This window comes from Cololabis saira, chromosome 4, assembly GCF_033807715.1.
Source record: "Cololabis saira isolate AMF1-May2022 chromosome 4, fColSai1.1, whole genome shotgun sequence".
Classification (NCBI taxonomy): domain Eukaryota; kingdom Metazoa; phylum Chordata; class Actinopteri; order Beloniformes; family Belonidae; genus Cololabis; species Cololabis saira.
In genome coordinates, this window is record NC_084590.1 from 19,900,309 (window position 1) to 19,924,196 (window position 23,888).

Genomic DNA, 23,888 nt, shown 5'->3' on the forward strand with positions numbered 1-23,888 from the left:
GAACGAGATCCTTAATTCCCAGCAAGTTGAAGAGAAGAGGAAGAAAGAATTTATGCCATTTTTTTTTTCTTTCATCCGTCATCTTGAAGAATTTGAGATCACTGATGAATAAAATGTACATGCTTTTAGGACTGAGAAGGACACAGCAGGAAGCTATCTAGTTTTCAGACCAGCACAACAAATAGTGTAATCTGGGAAATGTTACTGTCAGGAATTGTGTCCTCACATCAAAAGTTAATCTATTTGCTCTGAGTTTCAGTCCATTTTATCTGCTGAGAGAGTTCAGCTGTGTTGTTCTGAGAGGGGTGTATAGTTCACCATCGGCTGCTGCCGACTGTAATGTCATCTGCTCAGTTGTTGCCACGGACTAGAAACAATACACCCCGAATTGATTCATTGTAATCTTTGAAGACTTCAGCGTGACTCTTTTTCTCCACGGGGGGCAAAACAAGTTTAATTCATTCTATGCAAATATTAACAGATCAGCACTGTCTGTGTAAGGAAAAGCAGACCTTAATGTGGCATGGTTCCCCTCCATCCACACCAAATGTTCAGAAGCAACGTAAGAGTAGGGGTGGGTATTGGGAAGGACCTCACGATACGATACGCATCACGATACTTGAGCCACGATACGATACACATTGCGATATCCCGATTATGCGATATCCCGATTATTATATTCTACATAGTTCACCGAAAAATTTAAATGCATTACACATCTTAAAATCCAAGTTGTATATATGTACATCAGATGATAGTGATGGATCTTAAAATCCGAGTTGCACGTTCATCAGATTATAGTGACAATTCATGGGAAAAACTGAGTCAAAACAATGTTTTATTATAACTATACAAGCTAAAGTTACAACATATTTGTATATGTTTTTCATATTATTTACATCATATGAAATTAACATTAAATTTAGTATGAGGTTGCTTTAATTATGTGGCAAATGATAATAAACACAAGAAAGATGGGTACTAAAACCAAGGACAGGCACAGTGATCAGTCAGTATAGATATAAATCCATAAATAAATAAACCTCTGTCCATTATTTTTCATTTTTTAAGGACAGGCAATTGTGTTATATAAAAAATAAATTATAAAATGAAATAAAACGTGAAATAAAACCTGAGCTCAGTGCAGGGCCCTCCCTGGGTTGGTAGAGAGTGGCAATGCCCAGGACTGTCACTTAGGTAGGAGCACTGGGTGATATAATGGGAAAAAGATCGGGGATAAAAAAAAAATAAAAAAAAAAATAAATAAAAAAAATCGATATTCAAATTTTGAATATCGATATTGAATCGGCTGGAAAAGTATCGCGATATATTGCCATATCGATATTTTTGCCCACCCCTACGTAAGAGCACAGGAATTATGAGAGGGTGGTCACAGGAAGCTGAGGAGACGTTTCAAGCTCCATGACTAAGTAAAAACACCAGGAGGACACCAACCATCCCTGTACTCTGTTGTGCTTCAAAGACAAGTCCCACATCACTAGTGATCTGAAGAAGCTGTGTTGAACTAGAAGAAAACGTCTTCAAGGAAAAAGACAGAGAATTATAAAGGAGTGTGCAGAGAGAACTGAATAAGAAATTAAGAAAGACAAGGAACTATACAGGAAAATAGCTGGAGTGTAGGTTTCAGTGGAAATTTTGTGTGTGATGTGTGTTCAGGGATGAAAAATATCACTGGCTTGAAGGAGAAAGGGGATCCGACTGATGGAAGCCTGCAGAGCCAATAAGATAAATATGTTTTTTTCTTTCTGTTCAGCTCAGTAGGAAGCACAGTAACATCTGTTTCTGCCCCGAGCTGCACAGACCTCACACTCTCCCGGACTCACAGCTGCTCAGTTACACATCCACAGTCTCGTCTTGCACCTAAGTCAGGGGTCTTAATGCACTTCAGGAGGAATCACAGAGACCCCCTCTGTCTCCCCCTCCAAACTGCCTGTCTTCAGCCTTCTGGGGAGGACAGAGGTGATTAGAGTCCTGAAAATCTCTATGAACCAGCTGCGGTACTCAGGACCTCTCCAAACTTAAGAAATCTGGTCCATAGTCACTGAGGCAGATGTCAGACTAACATCCTGGGGCCTCATTTATCAACCGTGCGTACGCACAGATGTGTGCGTAATGTGTGCGTAAGAACATTCCCACGCAAAGTGTGGAATTTATGAACTTGTACTTGTTAGAGGTGGGTGCAATTCATCGATGTGTCGATGCATCGCGATGTGTAACGTGACGATTTGGAATCGATTAATTACATTTTTTTTTTTTTTTTTTTTTTTTTTAAGTTATCCTATCCAGATTCCAGACTGAATAAGCTGCTGAATCATTTCATTTTCAAGAATGCACATTTCTTATTGTTCACTTGAAATATGGCAGATATGTTTACACTAAATACATTTGATGGAAGTACATATCTTGTTTACTTGAATTAATGAACTCATTAAATCCAGGGCTTGACCGTTTTCAGTGTTTTCTGCCAATAGAGGGCGCTCTCATGCAAGTGCAGCTTTCCCTGGTCAAAGTTAAGTAAGTCAAAGAGCAAATGTTTACAAAGTCATAAAATAAATTATTTTGTGTCCTTGAAAAATACATGTAAAATGTTCAAAAAACCTTGTTATTTACTTAATGAGTGTTGTTAGAGGAACTGAATTCATTGATTGGCTATTTATTTACAAATGTAGCCACAGATGAAGACAAAATCAATCTTGTATGGAAAAAAGCATTAAAAATCACAATAATCGAAGAATCGTGGCACCAATAATCGAATCGAATCGACAATCGTTATAATCGAAGAATCGAAGCTCCAATAAATCGAATCGAATCGTGAGGTACCCTTGTTTGCACACCCCTAGTACTTGTGCGTAGGAACGTGTGTAAATTTAAGCACAACTCTGACCATGCGTACACACAAAATCTAGCGGTAGAACAGTGAAACTACAAATAGAACCCATTAAGGAGTCACAGTGTTCAGCGATCTCAAACTTCACACATGTTCCCCGTTTCCTCTAATTAATAAAAATTCTCCATTAGTAATTTAACAGACATTTTGAATAATTGCTATAAAAGCTATAAAGCTATAAAGCTATAAGCTATAAAAGACAGCTGTGGCAGGACGACCTGAAAAGAAAATACAAGTACCATGGTTTATCTTGAACTGTTGGAGGATTGGGAGAACCGTGCGTGAATATCTGTAGATAATTGATTGTTTCGTTTCATGTGCCTTTTATTGTAAACCCTAAGATTTTTGTTCAATAGAGTTTGAAAAAAAACCCTCCTAGCAGGAGCTGTTGTTGCTGCCATATATGGTCAATTGGAGGCGTTTCTGAATGCAAATGACCCTAACCATGCACGAGCACGGCAGTTAAGAACACGTGGGATTTATCATCACTGACTACTTACTAGTGTGCGTACGACCGGGGTCCGCACGTTTGATAAATTCTGATTTTTTTGTACTTACACACATTCTAAATTTCCTTCCTACGACAGAATTTAGAACCTTTTCTACGCACAGTTGATAAATGAGGCCCCAGGAGAGACTGTTTTTGGTTCATCTTAGTAATCAAGTAAGTACCTTTCAGGACTCACTGCAGATTAGAGTGGAAGTTGAATATCACATCCTGTACCTTTAATCACTAATCCAAATATCATCTGGACAGAGGTGTCTGCACTATATTTTCTTTTATATCTCCAGGTTAACATGTTTCAGCCTTAACAGAAGACCAGTGGTGTAAAGTAACGAATTACAAGTACTTCGTTATTGTACTTAAGTTAGATTTTTGAGAATTTGTACTTTTATTGATACTTTCATTTTTCTGTACTTTTACTTTTACTTCGTTACATTTTCAAGGAAATAATCGTACTTTTAATCCGCTATATTTAAAATTGGACACCTCGTTACTCGCTACAAATTAAAGAACAGCACAGCGGGGGCTGATTTATGGTTCCGCGTTACACCGGCGCAGAGCTACGGCGTAGGGTACGAGGCGACGCACACCCTACGCCGTAGCCTACGGCGTAAGGTGTGCGTCGATTTAACGCGGAACCATAAGGCGGACGGGAAGGAAGGGGGGCGCGTGAATATACCGAGAAGGAGCCGCAGCTCCCGGGAGAGTTGCGCCGCAGAGGCGGGCCGGAAGGCTGGAGGAACCGCCGTCGCGTCGAGTACCGAGGAGGACTGAAGCCTGAATTATGGTTCCGCGTTAAATCGACGCAGAGCCTCGCCGTAGGGTACGTTGGTGTAACGCGGAACCATAAATCAGCCTTGAGCGGCAGCCGACGCATGTGCATGCGCACCATTCTTTGATTCCACCCCTTCTAAGGTGGTTTTGGCATTTAAAAGTTCAAAAGTCTCATCCTTTATCAGCTAGGGTTGCTTAATGTTGTCACTGCATACTACAGGCTGGGGGTGGACCTGTCAGCGGGGCCAATGGGGTACAGCAGCAGTGATGAGCAAAGGGAGAAATTAAAATGGGGTAATGGAAACAAAGGGGTCAGAATAATATCACCATTATTTAGAGTTGTAAGCAAATTCTTGGATTCTTCATTTCTTTGCAATCCTTTTGAAAATAATTTTGTACTTTGAATTTTGTACTTTGTACTTTGTACTTTTTACTTTTGTACTTTATTATATTTAAGTTGAGGTACTTTTATACTTTTACTTAAGTAATGTTCTTAATGGGTACTTTTTCCTTTTACTTAAGTAATTTTTAAGCAGAAAATTTGTACTTTTACTTAAGTACAATATTTTTGTACTTTTTCCACCTCTGCAGAAGACACAGCTGGATGCTTCTGCAATTACCTGGATTATTGGCTACCTGACAAAGAGAGCAGAATTTATCAGACCAAAGGGTTATCCATCTGTGGGGGTAATTAGCAGAAAAGGAGTACGCAGATCAAACTTTTTCTGTTTCCCCCCCCCCCCCCTCTCTGAACACTTCAGACTTCCGGTACAACTCAGGGTGGACTGTGTACAGAGAACTGGTGCACCACTCTGTGACATGGTGTGGGCACATGTGAACACGAACAAACAGGAGATAAATATGGACTTTAGAAGGACAAGGAAGCATGTAGAACACCATTTCCATCATGGGAGAAGAGTGGAGAACTACGGATGGCTGATTATTTTGACATACTAGACTGGAAATGCAATACTCAAGCAGTATACAAGAAGGCCCAGGGCAGAGACTACTTCTTGAGAGAGTTTAGGTTCAACTTTTGCAAACAAATGATGCATTTCTTCTGCACCTGTTCTTGTAGAAGTTTTCAAGTCTCATCAAAAGTGCAGTTTTCTTTGCATTCAGCTGTTGGGAGCAGCACTATCAGAATCAACTGCTCTAGTGTTGTTTTACCCATGTGGGCTTGTTTACCCAACTGTCCTGGAGCAGTAGCAGCAGCACCACAAAAGGCATTTTGAGCACATTTACAGGTGCTTATATTTCCATCTGTCAGTGTGGATGATCCAGTCAGCGTGAGACTTAACAGATGAGCGGCTTAGATCAAATAAACCTCCATGCAGAATCCAGGTGTGACCTGACACATCCGCTAGCATTTCGGCTGGTATGATCCCACTGGGATTTAAAAAAAAAAAAAAGAAAAATCTCTGTCTCTCTCTCTCAAGTCAATTTGTTGGTTTTCTACCAATTGTACACACTTTTCTGGGAGCAGTCTGTTGCTGTTAATTGGAGCCTGTTTGTGGTCTGTGAAACGTGTGAGGCAATGCAACAATATTGTCTTACTAAATGCCTCTGCACTGAACTCTTCCTGCTTGTATTGTTGGCATTTAACTCTGGTATTAAAAAAAAAGATATCTCCCAATACAAATGAGTAACTGTACTTAATTATTGTGTGAGCTACAAAAGGAGCAATATTAGAGAGCTTACCACCCAAAAATAAACTGGGTTTATTCAAAGGACCTGCACACAATCAATGTACAAACATGCTCAGTGTCTGAACTTCTTAAAATATTTTTTACACATGTCTTTAAACATTTGCAGCAGTAATTATTGCACCGTATTTTGTTTTGTCTACACTTTTGACTCAAGCCTTTCCATTTTGTCAACAGCAAAATCAAATTTTCTTTTGTCTCGACCATGTTTTAATTTATGCGAGTCATTTAAGTGAAACCTGATCTAGTTTAGGTTTTTTCTGATCAGTTAACATTGTGTTTTTGGTAAGTGCCTGGTAAATTAAATATAGTGAAATTATTACTTCACGTGGCATGATACATTAATGTCTCAAGTGAAATTGTTAGCTTCGAAACCTTCTTACAGATAAAGTATTTCCTTCAAATAATTTGAAGAGTTTACTAATTCTGCACGTGTAAGTCAAACAGTATAACATCAGTTCACTGCACCCTCCTCCGTACATACCCCAGGGAGTTTTGACATAAATCTGGGTACTTGTTCTGCTTAATTCCTAAAACTCGAGATGGATGCTGTCAGGAGAGAAAAGTCACATATGTATTTTCAATATTTACCTTTTGCGGTATATTCAGATCTGTGGGTCCTACATTCAGCTGTATGCTGTCACTGTGGTCTAATTGGTGGGAAGAGAGGTTGTAAAAGCATATCATTCTGACAAGAGAGGAATTTATTTTGTTTCCTATAACTTCTTCTGGGTGCATGTTAAGTTTTTCTGGTCAAATGTTTGTCAACTTTTGGACATGTTAAAGGAGCATGAGGCAGGATTGAGGCAGGATTTATGAAAAAAATTAGTATACGTTTTAAGTTTTCTAGTAATAATGTCAGATGAAGCGTTCCAAACCAAAACGAATGAGCCCTCTAGTGTATCTCTCCGTTGCCTTGAACAGGCTGTGTGCTGCAAAATGTGCTGCAATTCGGACTCCGAATTTCCCGCGCTGGGCTGCGGATGTGACGTCACATGACGCTGCATGCTCGTTCTCCCCGTTCTCCCGCGCCGGCTTCGCTGTTGGCTGCAGTACCCCCAACGGCCGTCGTGGCGAAGGGTGGCGCTAGAGAGTCTCATTTCTTAAAAGGAGCCTCATGCTCCTTTAAAGCTGATTGGATGCATCGTCCAGTCCTTGCTGCATTAGTCTTTTAAACAGCTGCCATTGATGTAGGAGATGGCACTGCCTTTTTGCAGGATGGTCTTAATGATATCTCTGATTACTCTTGAAAGTTTAGTTGACACCTCAGGGTGTTTTCTACCACTGAGTTGGATGGATTTCCATTGATGTTGTCTAGTTTTAAGTAAATGCCCATCAAGTCCCTCTTGATTATTATCAATTAAGTCCATCAGTCCTGCCAATGGCTGTTGTACCCTCAGTCTTTCAGTCTGTAAGTAACATTGGTCTTGTCATATTGGTGCTATCCAGACATCCTTCTTAAGCAGCTGTTTCATGTACAGATTGAACAGAAGTGGCTCAGCATCACATCAGCTCACTGGGAACAGCGCCACTGTTAAGAATGCATCAGAGGAACATTGACATCGACCCCCATTCCTCCTCCGGTGTGCCAAAAACACAATACCATCACATATAGTGTACAACACAAGCTGCAAGTTGCTTTATGACATAAAGTAATCCTTTATTCCTCGGTCATGACAATAGTGAATAAAGCTTTCATGAGCATGTACGTACTCCAACAGTAGATGAACGAAGCAGCAGGTGGTCGAGAGGGATAACTGTTGGATAAGTGGATTAAAGGTTCATCAAACAATCAGGTCATTACATTTATCACTCACAATCTTTCAAAATGCCTGGAAACACAAACATTATAATCTCATTACAAGATTAATCAGGTATTTTCGGGTTCGTCCCCTAATATTAAAGCCTTCTCACACTTTTAAAACATTCCTTCAGTTCTTCTTGGCCAGTTTCAGTCAACCATCTACTAAAAACCCATCCGGTGAAATGGCATAAAAGGCATAAGCTGTTTTTTTAGGAGATACACAGAGAATGAGATAGTGTTTCAGGAGATGAAAAGAGAGGAAGATATTGCCATAGGGCTAAGGGTATTAGAGAAAGTCATTACTGTCGATCATCAGGCAAACAAAGGCATGTTTAAGAAGAGATGAATGGGCTCGTTGATGGAAAAAGCTTGTTATGGTAGATCTGTTTGGAAATGCGGCCACGGGGGTTCATATTTCAATAAATATTTAATGGGCAAAGATAGCTGTATTGCAGTTTGTATTTAGTGGCTGAGGATTGGTTATGCGTGACTATGAGCAAATGCATGTTTAAGAAGAGCTGTAGCAACTAACGCCTCAGGAAGTAAAGATGGAGATGGAGAAAAAGGATTGAAGGAAAATAAAACCATATACAAAACACAGACGAAGAAGTGCTGTAATTGGGCTTGTTCTTAAAGGGCACTTTAAGTGGTCAACAAATCAATAAAAGTGCCGTAAATACAGCCTGTTTACAGTTTTACTGTTTGCAAAGGTTTTATTAATGATCAGTTTCTCATTTCATGTCCGAGTGGGGAAAAAACTTTTTTTTTCTTCAATCATAAGGTCCATCTCACCTTTTTTCCTTTTCATGTCAGTTTCTTTCTCCGTCTTGCAGTTTATTTCTCTGAAAACGGTATAAGGGTGATGTGTTATGTAGACTCGGTAGTATACCAGGTTCAAGTTATTTGATCCTTCATTACTTTAATCATTTTAGAGAAAAGTGATCAATGCTAACAATGTTAGTTTAACCTAATTTCACCAGTTGTTTTATGTTTAGGTCCAAAAGCAACACAGTTTGAAACTGGGATCATAAAGTTGTCTTTTATAGTAAAGCCTCCCTAATTTTTCATCTCTATAAGAAGCTTTTTCCCCTGTGATAATTTTTCATATCAGTGTAATATATAACAAAAAGCAAGAGGTTTATTGGACCATACTCTGAACCGTGGTCTGCGCACACTGTGATATTTGGATTTTGAGGAGCAAAACTGTTGTTTGCAGCATTTTTTGCAGCGATGATGCCCTCTGCAAAACAGTTCTGGATGGGTTCTCCTGTAGATGTTACAGATGACCCCTGTTAAGCAGAAATCTTCTCTATGGACCTTAATAACCCTTCACCCAAACAACCAAGGACACCTTCCTCATTAAATAATATGAGTATAAATTCTGAATTAATACTGGAAAAAAAGAAGAATTAAACTGAGCTGAAAAACTACTGGATAGTTGAAATCTCCAGCAATAGTCATGACTGCACTGAGCTATCGTGTTTGTGGCCTGGAAGCAGTTGAACTGATCATATCACGTCCTGGGTCTCTGGAAAGCGCTTAGAGACAACTTCTTGGTAATGGATGGTATATAGATGAAAATTGAATTGAATTGAAACTGAATATCATAAGTAGCATTGGCAGGAAAGATGGGTTAACTCTCTTGGTAGACAGCATGGACAGAAACTCACAACCAGCATTTCAAGAGCTCGGATGCAAAGACCCTTTTTCACAGAAAATTACCAAGATCACATCTGCATCAAAATTATTATTATTATTTTTTTTTTCAGCTATTCTTTTACCAGGAAGGTCCCGTTGAGATCACACGTCTCTTTTTCAAGGAAGTCCTGGTCAAAAACAGCACATCCCCCAGACACGAGACAGTTAAAATGTAGTTAGAAGAAATGTATGACAATCAGTTGGATGACGTTGGATTATATTTAGATTTTTAGACTGGACTGAATTAAAGTGTATTTAGTACAACTGTATTGATCATATATCTTCAGATTATCTTTTTTAAATGGTGCAATACAAATGCACTGAATTAAATCGAAGTGAAGTTTATTTAAAAACAGTTTTTCTCAGCAACTCTGCTTGTCCTCTAAATTCAAAGACTGCTCCGTCAGATAAGATTCACTTCACTTTCGCTGCATTTTTGATGCAACAAAACTGTGGCCACTAATCGCAGTGATGTTTAAAGGAAGATGTATAAAGACTAAATCAATCACGACGCAAAGATCAAACTCCATTTATAACAACATGAAACAAGGCAGGTAAAAGTGGTGCAAAGTACTCTAAGTGCCATGTTAAGGCACAAAACCGCCTGTTGAAGAGCAGGAGGTCAAACATGGAGTGACTGCGGTGAGAACAGTCCTAAAACGTTCTTTCCTCTAGAGAGGTAATGGGTGACAGTCTTGTCGAGGAAGGGTTCAGCTGATGATTGAGTTGTGTTGATAACCCTCTGTGGAGCCTGCATGCCACACTGTGAGACGGTATATCAAAATGCTCTCTACTGCAAGGCAGTAGCAGGCCATCCGTAGCTTTGTTTCTTCTGGGGACACACAGAAAGTGCAGGTGCTGCTGAATCTCATTCATAGCAGTAGTGATGTTTGGTGATCAGCACCGGTTTGTGGATCTCATCTCAGTAGGCTTGACTCTTACAACGAGGTCAGCCACTGTAGTGTTGTCTGTAAAAGGGTCAAAGACGTATAAGGCCTTTGAGTAGCCCATTTTTAAAATACTTAAAATAAAGATATTTTTGGCCATTTTCCAAACATTTGAAATGTAGTGTACACATACATGTATGTGAAAACTTCAAACAAAGGTATTTTAGTGTTTTTAAACCTTTAAACCGTCATTTGGGGCGACCATTTATCTCAAAATTAATAGATTTCCATAACAAAATTTATATTTTAATAAGTATCAGTAATTAAATTAACTGTTCAAGAAAGATAGACACATTTTTCCTTTCATTTTTTGAAAACCATTTTTAAATACATTCTATCCATAATGGCAGTGTCACCCTCTTACTTACTCTAAAATTCATAAAACTGATTTAAAATGTGTACAAGGTGTATCCACTTATGCATGCTATACCAATAATTTATATTTGAACCAAAACTGATAGACATTCAATTTTGAATTTGATACAGAATTGCCATTTGTTGGTTACCCCACATGACAGGTGGTCACCCCACATGATGCTTTCAAGTTTAATCAAATATAACAGTTAACTATATGATCTAAGCTAGCTACTTCTCACCACATATCACTAACAAATGTACCTTCAAAATATAGATTTGCAAATAAAACTAATTATTTACAGTTTTAGGGTGGTTACCCCACATGATATCAAAATGTGACGTATACACTGCAGCAGTTAGAAAGAGGATGTATTTGTAAAGGAGAGAGAGACTACTGACCTGCAGGTTGTCTCTCTGGGACCCTCATGGAGTAACTGGCTGATGCAACATCCTCTTGAGATGATTGTCAATATAAAAGTCCCTCAATTGTATTTTTTTCATGGTCACCCCAGATGATAATTCAGACAATGAACATATTCGGACAAGATTAGTTTGTGTATTATGATTGAAATGTGTGTACAAATGTTCCATAACTTTGTCAATAAATCTAAAACAAGTTTGAAAGTATGCCCAATAGGGCAAGCATTATTTTTAAATTGTTTTAATGTGATTTAAAACCAGTTGTCCAAACAGAAGTCAAGGCCGGACGGTCACCCCACATGATGTTTTCACACTTCAGATGGCAGAAAATGACCAATAACCAACATGTTTAAATAAAATAAGAGTGGGCACATGTAGAAGGAACGTATTAGACATACATGTTATATTTTTTATTCATTTTTATGTTTATTATTAGGTAAAAAGTTCCATCGGACAGAAAAAGTAAGCGTCACGTCTTTGACCCAAAAGTAAATGGGTGTATAGTCTTGTGTGTATAGGGTTGTAGAGTGAGCTCTGTTCACATCCATGTAGGGAGTCCCTGCTGACGGCAAGGGTGGAGGATAGGTGGCGGCCCTGCCCAACAGACTCATACTAAATCCAGGAGCCGAGGTGTGAGGAGAGACCCAGGCGGGGCCGTTTCCTGATGAGTATATCGATATAATCATTCTGAAGACAGAACTGTAATCAATGAAAAGCAGCTTGACATGGGTTGCTTTAATTTGATGCTCATGGTGGCCTCTGCACACCTTTTTTTCATATAAATTGGGGCCTCTGTATTAGTAGTTGCCTTTCCATTACTCCTACATCTGTGCAAAACCTAAAAATCTCACAGAAAAACCTGTAATGGAAGTGCTTAGAAATAAAAACTGCCAAATATTGCAAAATCTATTTTTCAAGATGTTTTTTTCAGATGTGTTGATTATCCAGTTTATCCCAAAAGCGTAATGGAAACACTTTTTTTTGGCACATTTGCACATCTTCAGCATCACTGGATGTGATGTAGTTGGTCAATCTAAAGTCATCAAAATCGAGTATCAAGCTGTTTTGGCCTCATTAATACGATTTTTTGTCGTGCTGTTACACTACTTAATAATTATTTATTGCCGTATTACATAGGGGCTTTCCCTCCTAATAATCATTTGAATGATCATCTGCTGGCCTCTTCCTCTGTTGACTATGTTCCCAAGAGCAGTCACAATAATTTCAATTTCTAAAACTAAACATGTTGGTTCAATGGAAACACCCCGCTCTCCCCAGTGGTAACTTTGTTGTAAATTAAGAGTTTTGCTTTTCTTTTGCAAAAAAGTGTAATGGAAAGTTTTTCAAGGTGATTGGTGACAGTGGGAGAGACACGTTTTTAGTTGTATCAACTATCTGCGGCTGACTTTATTTTGGACTGATTATGGCGGTTTATATATATATATATATATATATATATATATATATATATATATATATATATATATAGGCAGGTATAACCTCTACACGTGTCCTCAAACTTCATGCAAGATTGAAGCTGCTTCACTTGCTGCAAAATGTACTTGCACTAGCTGAAAAAAAATAGTCACAGTCTGGCTCTGATTGGATTTATACAATGTACTGTATGCTCATTCTTGATAAAGCTCAGTCCGAGCCCTGGCGTCTAGTTCAGCGGAACCTACAGTCGGAGAAATTCAGCAAAAGGTCTTGGACAAGTTTCCAGCTCGTCACAGCTAATGTTTGAGAACAATTTCCATGTAAAGCAACTTCCATCCTACCTAGATGGTTGGAGGTGCCACAGAATAATGTCCAAGTTTAGGTGAAGTATCAAAGTTTCATAAGAAAAAAAAAAGTCACACAGACACTAAATGTGCAAACTGTATGAAAACTGTGTAATACATGCAAGAAGAACAAAATTACAAATTCAAGAGTATGTAATGTACAGTATGATCCAGAATATATTTAGTTGATTTTTTTAATTTTATATAGGTGGCTAGATTTTCATGCTCAGTTGACTATTCTAGGACAGAGGTCACATCGAGCCTGAATAATTTAAGTGCTTTTGACTCGCGAGCAAAACTGAAAGATCGCTGACAGCTGTGAATAATGTTCTGTTCCAGGAGTAAACAGGGTTATACTGCTCTAAATCTGATGTCGAAATGAGGACGTGCACATGTTTAAAGGAAATGTCAGAATAAAAAGGGCAATGGGCATTTACATTTTTTACCAACAGGGTGGTCAAATCTTTTAACATCAAATGCACTTGATTTTAAGTTGAATTTAATTGATTTGTGTGTTTGTTTGTGTGCGTTTGGGTTGGTGGATTTGAGGAGCAGCCTAACACAGCGCAACAAAAACACAATTGCTGATGTTTTCTGACATTGTAAGTGCATGACCTGATTCAGCTATTTTGAGCCGTTCACATTTTAACGGTGACACCAGTAATTCTGTCATCATTCAACATATTCGGTTTGACACATTTTGATTTCTTTTCTGGTACATTGTAAAGTACAGTCAAAAAAGTCTGCAAATATAAATTGTGGTGGTATTTTAATATCAGATCAAATCCTTGAAATTTTCTCTCTCCAAAAAAAAAAAAGCAGTGGTGCTTGTATAAGTAGAAGAATGCCAACATATTTGAACTTTATTTCCCATGTGTGCTGCCTCCGAGTTTTTGGATGACATGGAGCAATTAGTGGGATATTCCATCTGCTTGAATCTGAGGTCAGATTTTAAATGAGTATCTATGAAACTGTGTCATTGTACTGGGTTTCGTTCCATCATATAGACCCGTAGTCCACATGGGAACCAAATCCCAGTCCTAATCGACTAATTTGTCATTTCTGGGGTACAGATGAACCTATTATGGTGACGGCTAAATCCTGTTGCTAACAAACATCCCCCGTACTGGGGATAGGTGACGCAGAGAAGATTTGAGTTGTTTTTTAAATCACATTACAGAGGTAGACTATGCATATGCAGCACATCAAATGAACAAGAAAAGGCTCAATTTAAACCTTTAAAGACAATTTCCATGTTAACGAAACAAAACATCAAATGGTGACATGTACACATCATTTAAAGGCGACAAAAACGCAGCGTGTCACAGAAAACCAGCACCAGCAAGCAGCTGCTACGTTCCACAAAAAAAACAAAAGAAACTGCTGTCTTGTAAAAGCCAAGAATCCAATAAAATAAAATAAAAAAAACAGCAAACTTCACCTCACTTTCTACAACAAAACTCTGAAACTGGGCTTTACCTTGATGTTATGAAAAGTAATATTCCAGTGTAAATGGAATATTTATATAAAAGACAGTTTATGTAATCCCAAACCTTTTTGATAATTTAAGATGACTTTTTTTGCCTCTCAGACCTTTTCTGTGACTGGTAGAAATGTACAAAAGCGGATCTGCCAAGAGTGAGCTTCAGGAAGCACAACAGTCTTTGCTTCGTTCTGCTTGGATCATGTCTTTTTAATTTGCTGTCTTCCTTCATCATTTGCTTTGGCCTGGTAATAGGTATATATATATACATTTACACAGTAGCAGTAATCTCAAATTTGTTCCCCTTATTATGATACTAAATTTACTCAAATACACCCTGTAGATTCTGAGATATAATCACTACAAATGAGGTATGCCATTTCTGAGCAGGAATATCACAATTCAGTTGAGTTAGGAAGGTTATAAAGTGGCTGGTGAGTGTATAACTATATAATTAGTGATGTAAGAAGATTGAAGTAAAATAAAAAAAGTCATCCACAGCTTAATGCAGCTAAATTTATGGCTGCTGTTCTCCTGACCTGCAGCCATAATGTACGTCATAATTCTTGCTGCAGCAAGCCTTTTAAATATATTAATCAGTCACGCAACGCTCAATTTTTGTGACCTGTCAAAGTTTTTTTTTTTATTCTCGTTATTTTAACTGTCCCACATATATTATTATTTATTATTATTAATTATTCATCATTATCCAGATTACTGATAGTGCAGTTTATATCCTAAACTGAAGTTGAATATTGTCTAGGCTGCACTTATTTGACTGTGGACTTAACTGCACTTACTTTGTGGTCGACTATGTTACTGTGGCTTGTTGCCTTCATAAGTGCCTTTAGATAAAAACATCAGCTAAATGCAATGACACGAGAGGCTTTTTACTCCGGAAACACGTGTATTTACAGAATTTATTTTTGCTATTCTTACAGGAACCTTGGAAAGTCAGGTCTCAGAGTTTCATGCTTAGGACTGGGTGAGTATACGCTGTTCAATTATCTACACACAAGGACACACTCTCTCTCTTTATATTTATTCATATACATATATATATATATATATATATATATATATATATATATATATATATATATATATATATATATATATATATATATTAATCACCTACAATGCCAGGGGATAATACATCATAGATCTAAGATAAATCTTTCCCTCCAATAATCTACAAATATTCTCAAATGATTTGGAGTCCATCATTCCACTAAAAGAAATATTTACATGTGGAAACCATTCAAGGAAGTCTGCACAGGAGAGGACATCCAAGTTTAATGTCAGGTCAGATTGAACAGTGCAAAACTACATGTTAGACATTATGAATTTTGATTTCACAAGATTGCAGCTTAAAACTTATGTAACAATGTCATTTGCACAGACAGGACAAAATTGCAGTTGTTACAAAATTCACAGCAATGTTGGAAAGGGCTCAAAATGAATCTACAGTTGAGAGAATTTTAATTGTATACCAAATCTACATGACCTTTTACAATGGCACACTTTAACGTGTAACTCATTTTAGTTCACCTGAATTTGCAGTTATCTCATTTTAAGACCTGGTAAGGATCAGATTTTCTTTTTTTCGTTCTGTCATATCTCTTGATTCATAAAACCGTTGAAATTAAAGATGATTTAATTTCTTGTCCCCCTCCACATTGCTACACATGCAAAGTGATTTGTCAGAGAGAAACTTGGGAGGCAACACATGACTTTTGTAAGCAAGTTATTGAAGGATACTAATAAGGGAGTAGAAGGTCCTCGTGTCAGAAAGCAACACCTCACTCTTGTAGTCGGCTGGTCCAAAAAAGCCGTGAAGAAAGAAAAAAAAAAGAAGAATGTGAGGGCCGAACTGTTTGAACAATGTGTTGCTCTGCACCGAAGAGGAGGTTTTGATTCCCTGCCACCTAGAAAACCAAGTTTGAAAGTCATGTCAAGTTGCTGACGTTATTTCAGTGTCAGAGCTGCTGGGATTAGTAGACCACCGATCTGGCTGTTATCCCAGCTCAGAGAGTCTTGAGGGGACAGATCAGACACCGTCCCGTGCATGGGATCAGCATTTCTGCTGCTCATGGGACACAAGCTTTATCCAGCTTAGATGGACTGACCTCCAGTAGGATATTCTCACAAAGTGTTCAGCAAACATCTTATTTGGTCTTTCTTTTCTCTCTAATAACAGGGTTTTACTTTACCAGCCATTCCTGGCCTTTTCCCATACTCTCCAGCCCTTCTCCAACCTTTGGTTTGCAAAAGCTCCTGTTTGTCTTAGGTCGCTTGCATCTCCCTGTAAGTGCTGCAAATCATGCTTTAGCGATACATTTGCTTCTTGATGGGCTCTTGCCAATCTCAGTTTAATTTTAACTAAATAGAGCTCTGACAGAAATGCTTGTAAGGCGTTTTTGTATTTACAGCTTGTCTCATATTCCAGATTTATATCGTTTTGGAGTGTGCAGTATATTACTTTGAGTGTGTTGTTTTTCTGTGTAATTTTTTGACTCAGATTTTCTCTTAAAATTCTGACTTTTGAATCCTCTTTCAGTTGGTGGGATTGCAATAATTAGCTCTGCTGAATTGTGTCATAGTGTCTGGAATGATGAGCATGGGGCTTACTGGCTTTTCACTGGCTCTGGACTATCTGGATGCTTAAAAACATCAAAAATGTCAAAGGAAGAACTGAGTGGGAGAAGATAAAAAAAGGAAAGTAAGAAAAATGATATGGTGAGACTATACAGTCAGTTCAAGGATTGTCCTTGCTAGGACTGCAAGGACATATCCAAAGATGCTCTTTGGTTACCATGGAGATTATCTAGTTTTATATTAGTACGTATTGTCTGGCTCCCATGACAACTCTCAGCGTCGCTGCCACACCAGCCACAGGTTCATGGTTGTCTGTAAGCTCCGATTCAAACTGGTTGAGCTACTCAGCGCAGAAAAGGTCAGTATAATGTCAGTGGCCAGCCGCATGCTGTGCCCCGGGCACACATGGGGCTGGCAGAGGAGACGAGGAAGATGGATTGGAGGGAATATGATGTTAACTTGCGTTTCATTGTTTCGCCTAAGCAGCCGTGACAAGATAGATGAGGCCAGCATGTGTATTGTGTGACTGCGTACGGGTGGCATGTGTGCAGATTTTCTCACACATCCAGTTCTCGCTCTGAGCTCACGATCAAGACTGTTGCCATTATAGGGAGGCGGTAGCTCTGGAGATAGCGTGGACTTTATTCCAACACTCCCAGACAATAAACCCTACGTTGCCCTCTAGTGTGTCCCCCACTTGTGAGTTGCTGCTGATAAAAGCATCTACCAAATTACCAGTAATAGGCAATTACTGTACATGTCATTGTGATGATGGATTAAAGTTAAAACGGAAAGTTGCTGAAAGCTGCAAGTTCTTGTATTAAACCCCCAAACTTGAGAAACGTTATCGTCACTGCTTAATTATGTATGAAGGACTACAAGCTGTGTAAAATGAAAAAAGATAACCATCTGTCCATTTTCCATCTCCAGTTCATAGTGAATAATGGTCCCAAGAGGTGGAGTCAGGCAGGAGGCGAGGTAAACCCCGGACAGGTGTCAGAGGACCACGCAGAGACAAACCAGAACAAACGCGCACACTCCCTCCTAATGATGATTTACAGTCAGCAGTCGATGAAACATTCGTGTTTATTGGACTGTGGGAGCTGGAATTGTTCCCCGAGCTGCTTTAATTTTTTCTTCTTATTCCGTCGTTGCACTTAGAAAATACGTTGTGATGAAATCTGGAGCATATCACGGCTGTGACTGAATAAACTGCCCTGTGTACAATGTGACGCAAATCTACTGTGCAAGTCTTGCTTAATATCGTATCCTTCAAATAACTCGCTGTGAGGCATCACTGCAGATTCAAAGATCCAACCAGAGCTGCAGATGCTGTGGCCTCTGCTCACCAGGAAGAACGTGAGGAAAAACATGTCGACCTATGTCGTGTGTTTTCTGAAGTACTTGCAACAATTTACAAATGCTAAGAAGAGGAGAACTGGTGCTGAATAGACGAGAACGTTTTGCCACACTGAATACTAATTTCATTTAAAGATTATCCTATTCTGCACTTTGTTTTAAAGGAAGTGATAATTAACTGAACATTTGAAAGTAATACAGCTGTTTTTATGCACCAGTGCTGTTTACTTTTCATTTCCTCACTTACATTTAATACACAAGTTTAAAATCACTTGCAAAGTGGATCATATTAGGGATTTGTTTAACTTTATGCATTAAAGGTATTGTGACATGAAAAACACATTTTTCTTGATTTTTTGTGTTTTGTTGGGTGTCTTGACATCAATTACACCCAAAAAACAACAAACTTTTAACATTCAGTGTATTGTGTGCTTTCTGGGATTTTCCGCATAACTGTGCAAAAACGGCGCACCTGGTTTGGTGGCGGGCCGTGACGTCAGGGCCCGCTAAATCACCGCCCCCTCCACCCAGCTCCCTGCCTCCTCTCCTCTCCAGCGCACCATAAAGGCTGATTTATGGTTCCGCGTTACACCGACGCAGAGCCTACGGCGTAGGGTTACGCGGCGACGCGCACCGTACGCTGAACCCTACGGCGTAGGATCTGCGTCGGTGTAACGCGGAACCATAAATCAGGCTTAACACGGAGCAGTTTAGAGCCTCTTCTGTTCTAATCACCGCAGGAGAACTGCTAAGAAGACCCGCGGCCACTGACTGAACTTAAGATAAGGAGACACTGCTGCTTGCATGCCTTTATTTTTATGATTGTTTGCTGTGGACTGTCTGCTTCGCCGTGCTGCTTTTCCGTGCATGCTTCGCCTGTCGCTCCCGGCTTAATGCCGCGTTCCATTTACCTCGGAAATCGGAACTGGGAACTGGGAACTCGGGGGTGGTGAAGATTCTCCCACTTTACCAGTAGGAGATCCCACTTCGAGGGGCGTTCCAGTTAAAAATTCCTACTGGGAACTGGGAAATTCCGACTTCCGAGGACAAATGGAACGCGGCTTAACTCTCCGACGCCGCTGTGAGCGTATTGCTCGCGGGGAGCTGCGGTCCCGGTCCTCTGGTCCCGGTTGGACTTCATCCCCGGGCTGTAGTCGCCCTGTCTGGGCTGTGTGTGTCGGTGTTTGTGGTCGGTGTGCGCGCGTGTGTGTGAAGACGGCAGAAGTGTGTAGCGGTTGGTTGGAGGAGGTTTGGAGGAGGAGCGGAGCAATGATTGACAGGAAAGGGGAAAAAGGACCCGTTTTTCACGGCGCAAAAAAACACTGTAATAAAAAGCCAGGAATGGAGTACTAGAGTGAAGTTTTTCTTGTTACACTCTTTTAGACACATTTGAGGGATGTTGGCCAAGACTTTTAATAGTGTTAAAAGCATGTTAAAAATGATGTCACAATACCTTTAAAAACCTAAATATACACCTCCCCGTCCCGGTTTTATCTTTGATAAAGAGTTTACTTAATTTAGCCATTACACAAACAAACTGTAAGGACATGTTTGAATGGTTCTTGAATTCCCTGTGCATAAGTACAAGTAAAATCAACTTAAATGTGCACTTATTATGTTTATTGGAGGTTTTAAGTCCAATTTCCTGTCTTCATTGACAGAAGTTGTCTTGATGGCTGACAATATTGAGAGAAATATTCCAGATTCCTATTTTGTTTACATTTGTACCTTTTCCCACATTTTCCTTCCTAAAATATCCTCTTCTTCCTTCTTCCTGTCTCTTTGGCGCTGCGGGTGCAGTTCTCTCAGGGCAGAAAGTGCTGTTAAAAGCAAGCTGGTGGAGGTTTAGTCGAGGTTATCTGTGTGCTAAGAGCTTTTACAGACAAACACACACACATAACCGTTTAATAAGCAGTACAAAGCAAAGCACAGATTCCAATCATTAAGATGATTTGTGGTTCATTTACTGCTTAACATTCTGGTGTTATCCAGTGTTGTTCATAAAGTGCAACCTGGCTGCCCTCCAGAATGAGAAACAGTTTACACAATCATTCTGAAAGTGACTGCTAACTCGTTATTTTTCCTTCTGTTTTCTGTTTATAAAAATAACTGGTCAGTGTATTATCATATATTTCCATTCCACCTACAATATGATGGTATTTCACCTTCATGAGCGGCGTAATTTAAAAATCCTTTTAGTGGCCCTCTTAGCGGTAGCAGCGGTTCTGCCGTCAGCCCTGGTTATTACAACGCTAATTGGTTTTGAATGTGGGAAAAAACACTGCATATGTTGTGCAAACTCATTCAAAGTTGCTGACAAAACAAAAAGAAAAAAGTGGATACACAGTTCATGATCAGCATTATCTGAGCGTTCAGAACTTGTGAGTGAACAAAAAACTTTTTCTAGCTCTTCTCACTTTACTTACACGGCTTGATTCAGGTCCACATCTTTATCCCGTATTCTTGCTGCACTGATGCATCACTATTGATTGATGCATTTTTTAAAAACCTCCTGCAGGGTCTATAAGCAAGTGGGAGGAACGGACTTGTCCCGGACAGCGATATAGACTGGACCGGTATGCTCCTGTCTGCTGTCTTTACCTTTTGCATCACCATCCGTCTTCTTCATCATCAGCTGCAGCATTGAAACCAAGATTTCATGTATGTTAGCAGTGTTACAGACATCTAACATCCTTCGTCAGTTTGCTCTTTTAAATTCAGAGGAAAGCAAAAATCCATGTGGTGTGCCTTCCAGGGGTGGAGCTAATGTCTATATTGGCATCTGTGGTTGAACAACTAGAATATATATCTCACAAACTGGCAAAATCGCTGGCAAAACGACGTTGCAATGGGAGTCTGAACTCTGTGCTCAAGTTCACAGCCCATAGTTCTGTTTTCAGATGTCCTCTTTTAATGCAAAACACCCATTTTTATTTGACACTGTTCAGCCATTGTGTTCAGTACTGTGGCAACATAAGGAGACGAGACCAAAACCGATATACTGTAACAGGAGGCGAAGGAGGGAAATCGATAAAACTTGAAGAAAGATACAAGAGACAAAGTCAAGAAACAGAACTGAAAATAGGTGTAAAGGACGGTGGGTGTGGGAGAGAATGTGGGTTCATCTTCAGATGTGTGTGTACATGTAAGCATATAGGGGCCAAGAATAGGGGCCAAGAATAGGGGCTGTGTTTGTGAGTGCAGTTTTATCTGTGTGAACTTTTGCCTCCTCCTGAGCGTTTCCCTGCATGATTACATCCATTCCTTTTTATTTTTCCATTTAGTTGGAGCTGGTAATTAAACAATAAAACAAAAATTATGACACAGGTTTTGTATCTGCAGCCAGACTGTCTGAAGAAGCTGAAAAAGAGAGCTGACAGGTCATTTAAAGTGAGACGCCACAAGCAAACGGCTTCATCTAAATGTGTCTGACATAAATCACACCGTGCGGAACAACACTTCACATTCAGGTCAAAATTACTCGCACATCTGAAAGCATAAATGGCGTCTTTTGCGAATCTAAAATTTGATGTCATCATTTTGTTAATGTCTTCATATTCTTCCCTTTTAATTTGTCATTTCAATTTTCTCTAGTTCCATTTCAGCTGCCAAATGAAATGCTCGACATTCAATCATGCAGGGCAGAGATATAAAAAAAATATATACTTTGACGTTAGAAAAATGTAGTCTGATTGAAAGGACTGTGTGAAATGAAGTTACAAAAAGATCTTATGTCTTTACGACATAATATAAATGTCACTAACTTCCTTGGTAAGTTATTTAGGCCCAGTTTGCCCATGAACGTGAACACCTTTCACCTTTAGGAGAAGGAGTTGAAAGGTTATCAGATTTATTGGAGTTGCATAGCAACATCAGGTGACACTTTCAGTATTTTCCACCAGTGGGTGCCGAAGGAAAAAGAAAAAAAGAATGCATCGTCGTTGCAGGTTTCCATCAAACAGAAAACTGAGCAAGGTTGAGAAGAGTAGTGGCCTTGACATTAGAGCTCTGCAGGGTTTCCGTCCCCCGCTGATGTTCAGACACGGATCTCAGAGCTACTGCTGGACATCATTAGCTGCGATTGCATCCACCACGCTGAGGACAGCTTGAAGGGACAACTGAGCACACGGATGTGCCAGCAGTGGCAGGAACACACACCCAGGCAAACGGTGCATGGGAACTAACACAATGAATATGTGGTATCACAACAACCAGCTGCATTACCTACATTTCCTGATCAATTGAGGCTTGCCAAAGTTGCCATGGTTACCGGTGTTATGAATATCAACCAGCAAATTTTCCACCAGTCCTTTTCCTTGCTTCACCCAACAGCCCTCCAAACCTCCACTGTCGATGAAGGATGAGAACTACAACTTTCTGCTCTTGTGAGGTTAAGATATAACGTATGCACCAACAGATACGACGTGGCCTCAGCGTGCTATCTATCTGAATTAAAGCCCAGCAGGGCTGATGGGATTGTAGAGCACAGAATAATTAGTGCTGCAGAATCGTTACAGTCTGGTTACTCGAGCAGGTGCTTTTGTGCTTTATATTTATCTATCTTATTATTTCCCCATGTCTCTGAGGTTTATCAGTGTTTTCGTGGTAGCAGAGGATATCAACAAAGTCTGAGGAAGAACTGTGTGAGTTAATGGTGGATTAAAGATTTAAGGATGACAAAACAGAGACAGGAGATGAGTAACAAACTGATATTAATCCAAAACAGAGATTACTTAAATGGATGGCGGGATTACATTATTCAAGACAGAAGGCTGAAAGGCAACATGCTCTTCCTCTAAAAGTACAGTTCTAAAGAAACCATTATCCTGAGGTTGAAAAGGTTTTGAATTGATACTGTATGTTTTAAACGTGACCTTATACCTGCTCTCATTGACACAGATAGTTGTTTGGTAAACTGCCATCAACATCCCCTGGTTGATGCTGGTATAATACTGATGTTTAGGCATAATCATTTCCAGAATTACCTTTTCATTTTAAGCCTGTGTAGAGGTAATCTTGGAGTCTGTGTTGTGCTGGGAACCTGGTCCTTCCTTGACATCGGGGAACCTCAATTGTGAGCAGTTGTGTAGTAGCGCTGCACAGTGTTGGCTCCACAGGGAAGCAGAGGGAAGCGTTACAGCGAAACAGTATAGTCAAGGGACGTCAACAATCTATTCACATCAGTTAATACGAAAAAACTGCTCCAATTTCGTTATACATAATACATCAGGACAGTCTTTATTTATATTTGCCCTGAAATAAACAAACTTGCATGTTTTTACCTCAGATTGTATTACTTTTTTGACACAGGCAATTGTAGGGGTGGAGCCAGCAGGCAAGATCTGACCGGCCCCCTGAAGTCCCACCGTCGTGTCACCTGTCTGTCCTTTGTTCAAGAACAACGATCAGATTATCGGCAGATCCAACTCCATGACCAAAAGGGAAAGAGGAATGTCCACTGTGAATAGAGCTTACAGAAGAAGCCTACATCTGATTAGCCTTCCCCATTAATGGCAGACAACATTTGATGGAGTTTGTTGGTAGTGAG

At 39.5% G+C, this 23,888-nt stretch overlaps 1 protein-coding gene across 2 annotated transcripts in view; it reads left to right on the forward strand.

The window, feature by feature from the left end:
* Positions 1–23,888, forward strand: part of kcnab1a (potassium voltage-gated channel subfamily A regulatory beta subunit 1a) — a 145,259-nt gene that overhangs the window by 91,068 nt on the left and 30,303 nt on the right. For both annotated transcript variants that reach the window (XM_061719116.1, XM_061719117.1), the window contains exon 2: positions 15,325–15,368. In XM_061719116.1, the coding sequence (XP_061575100.1) occupies positions 15,325–15,368 (44 nt within the window). The remainder of the gene's footprint in view (positions 1–15,324; positions 15,369–23,888) is intronic.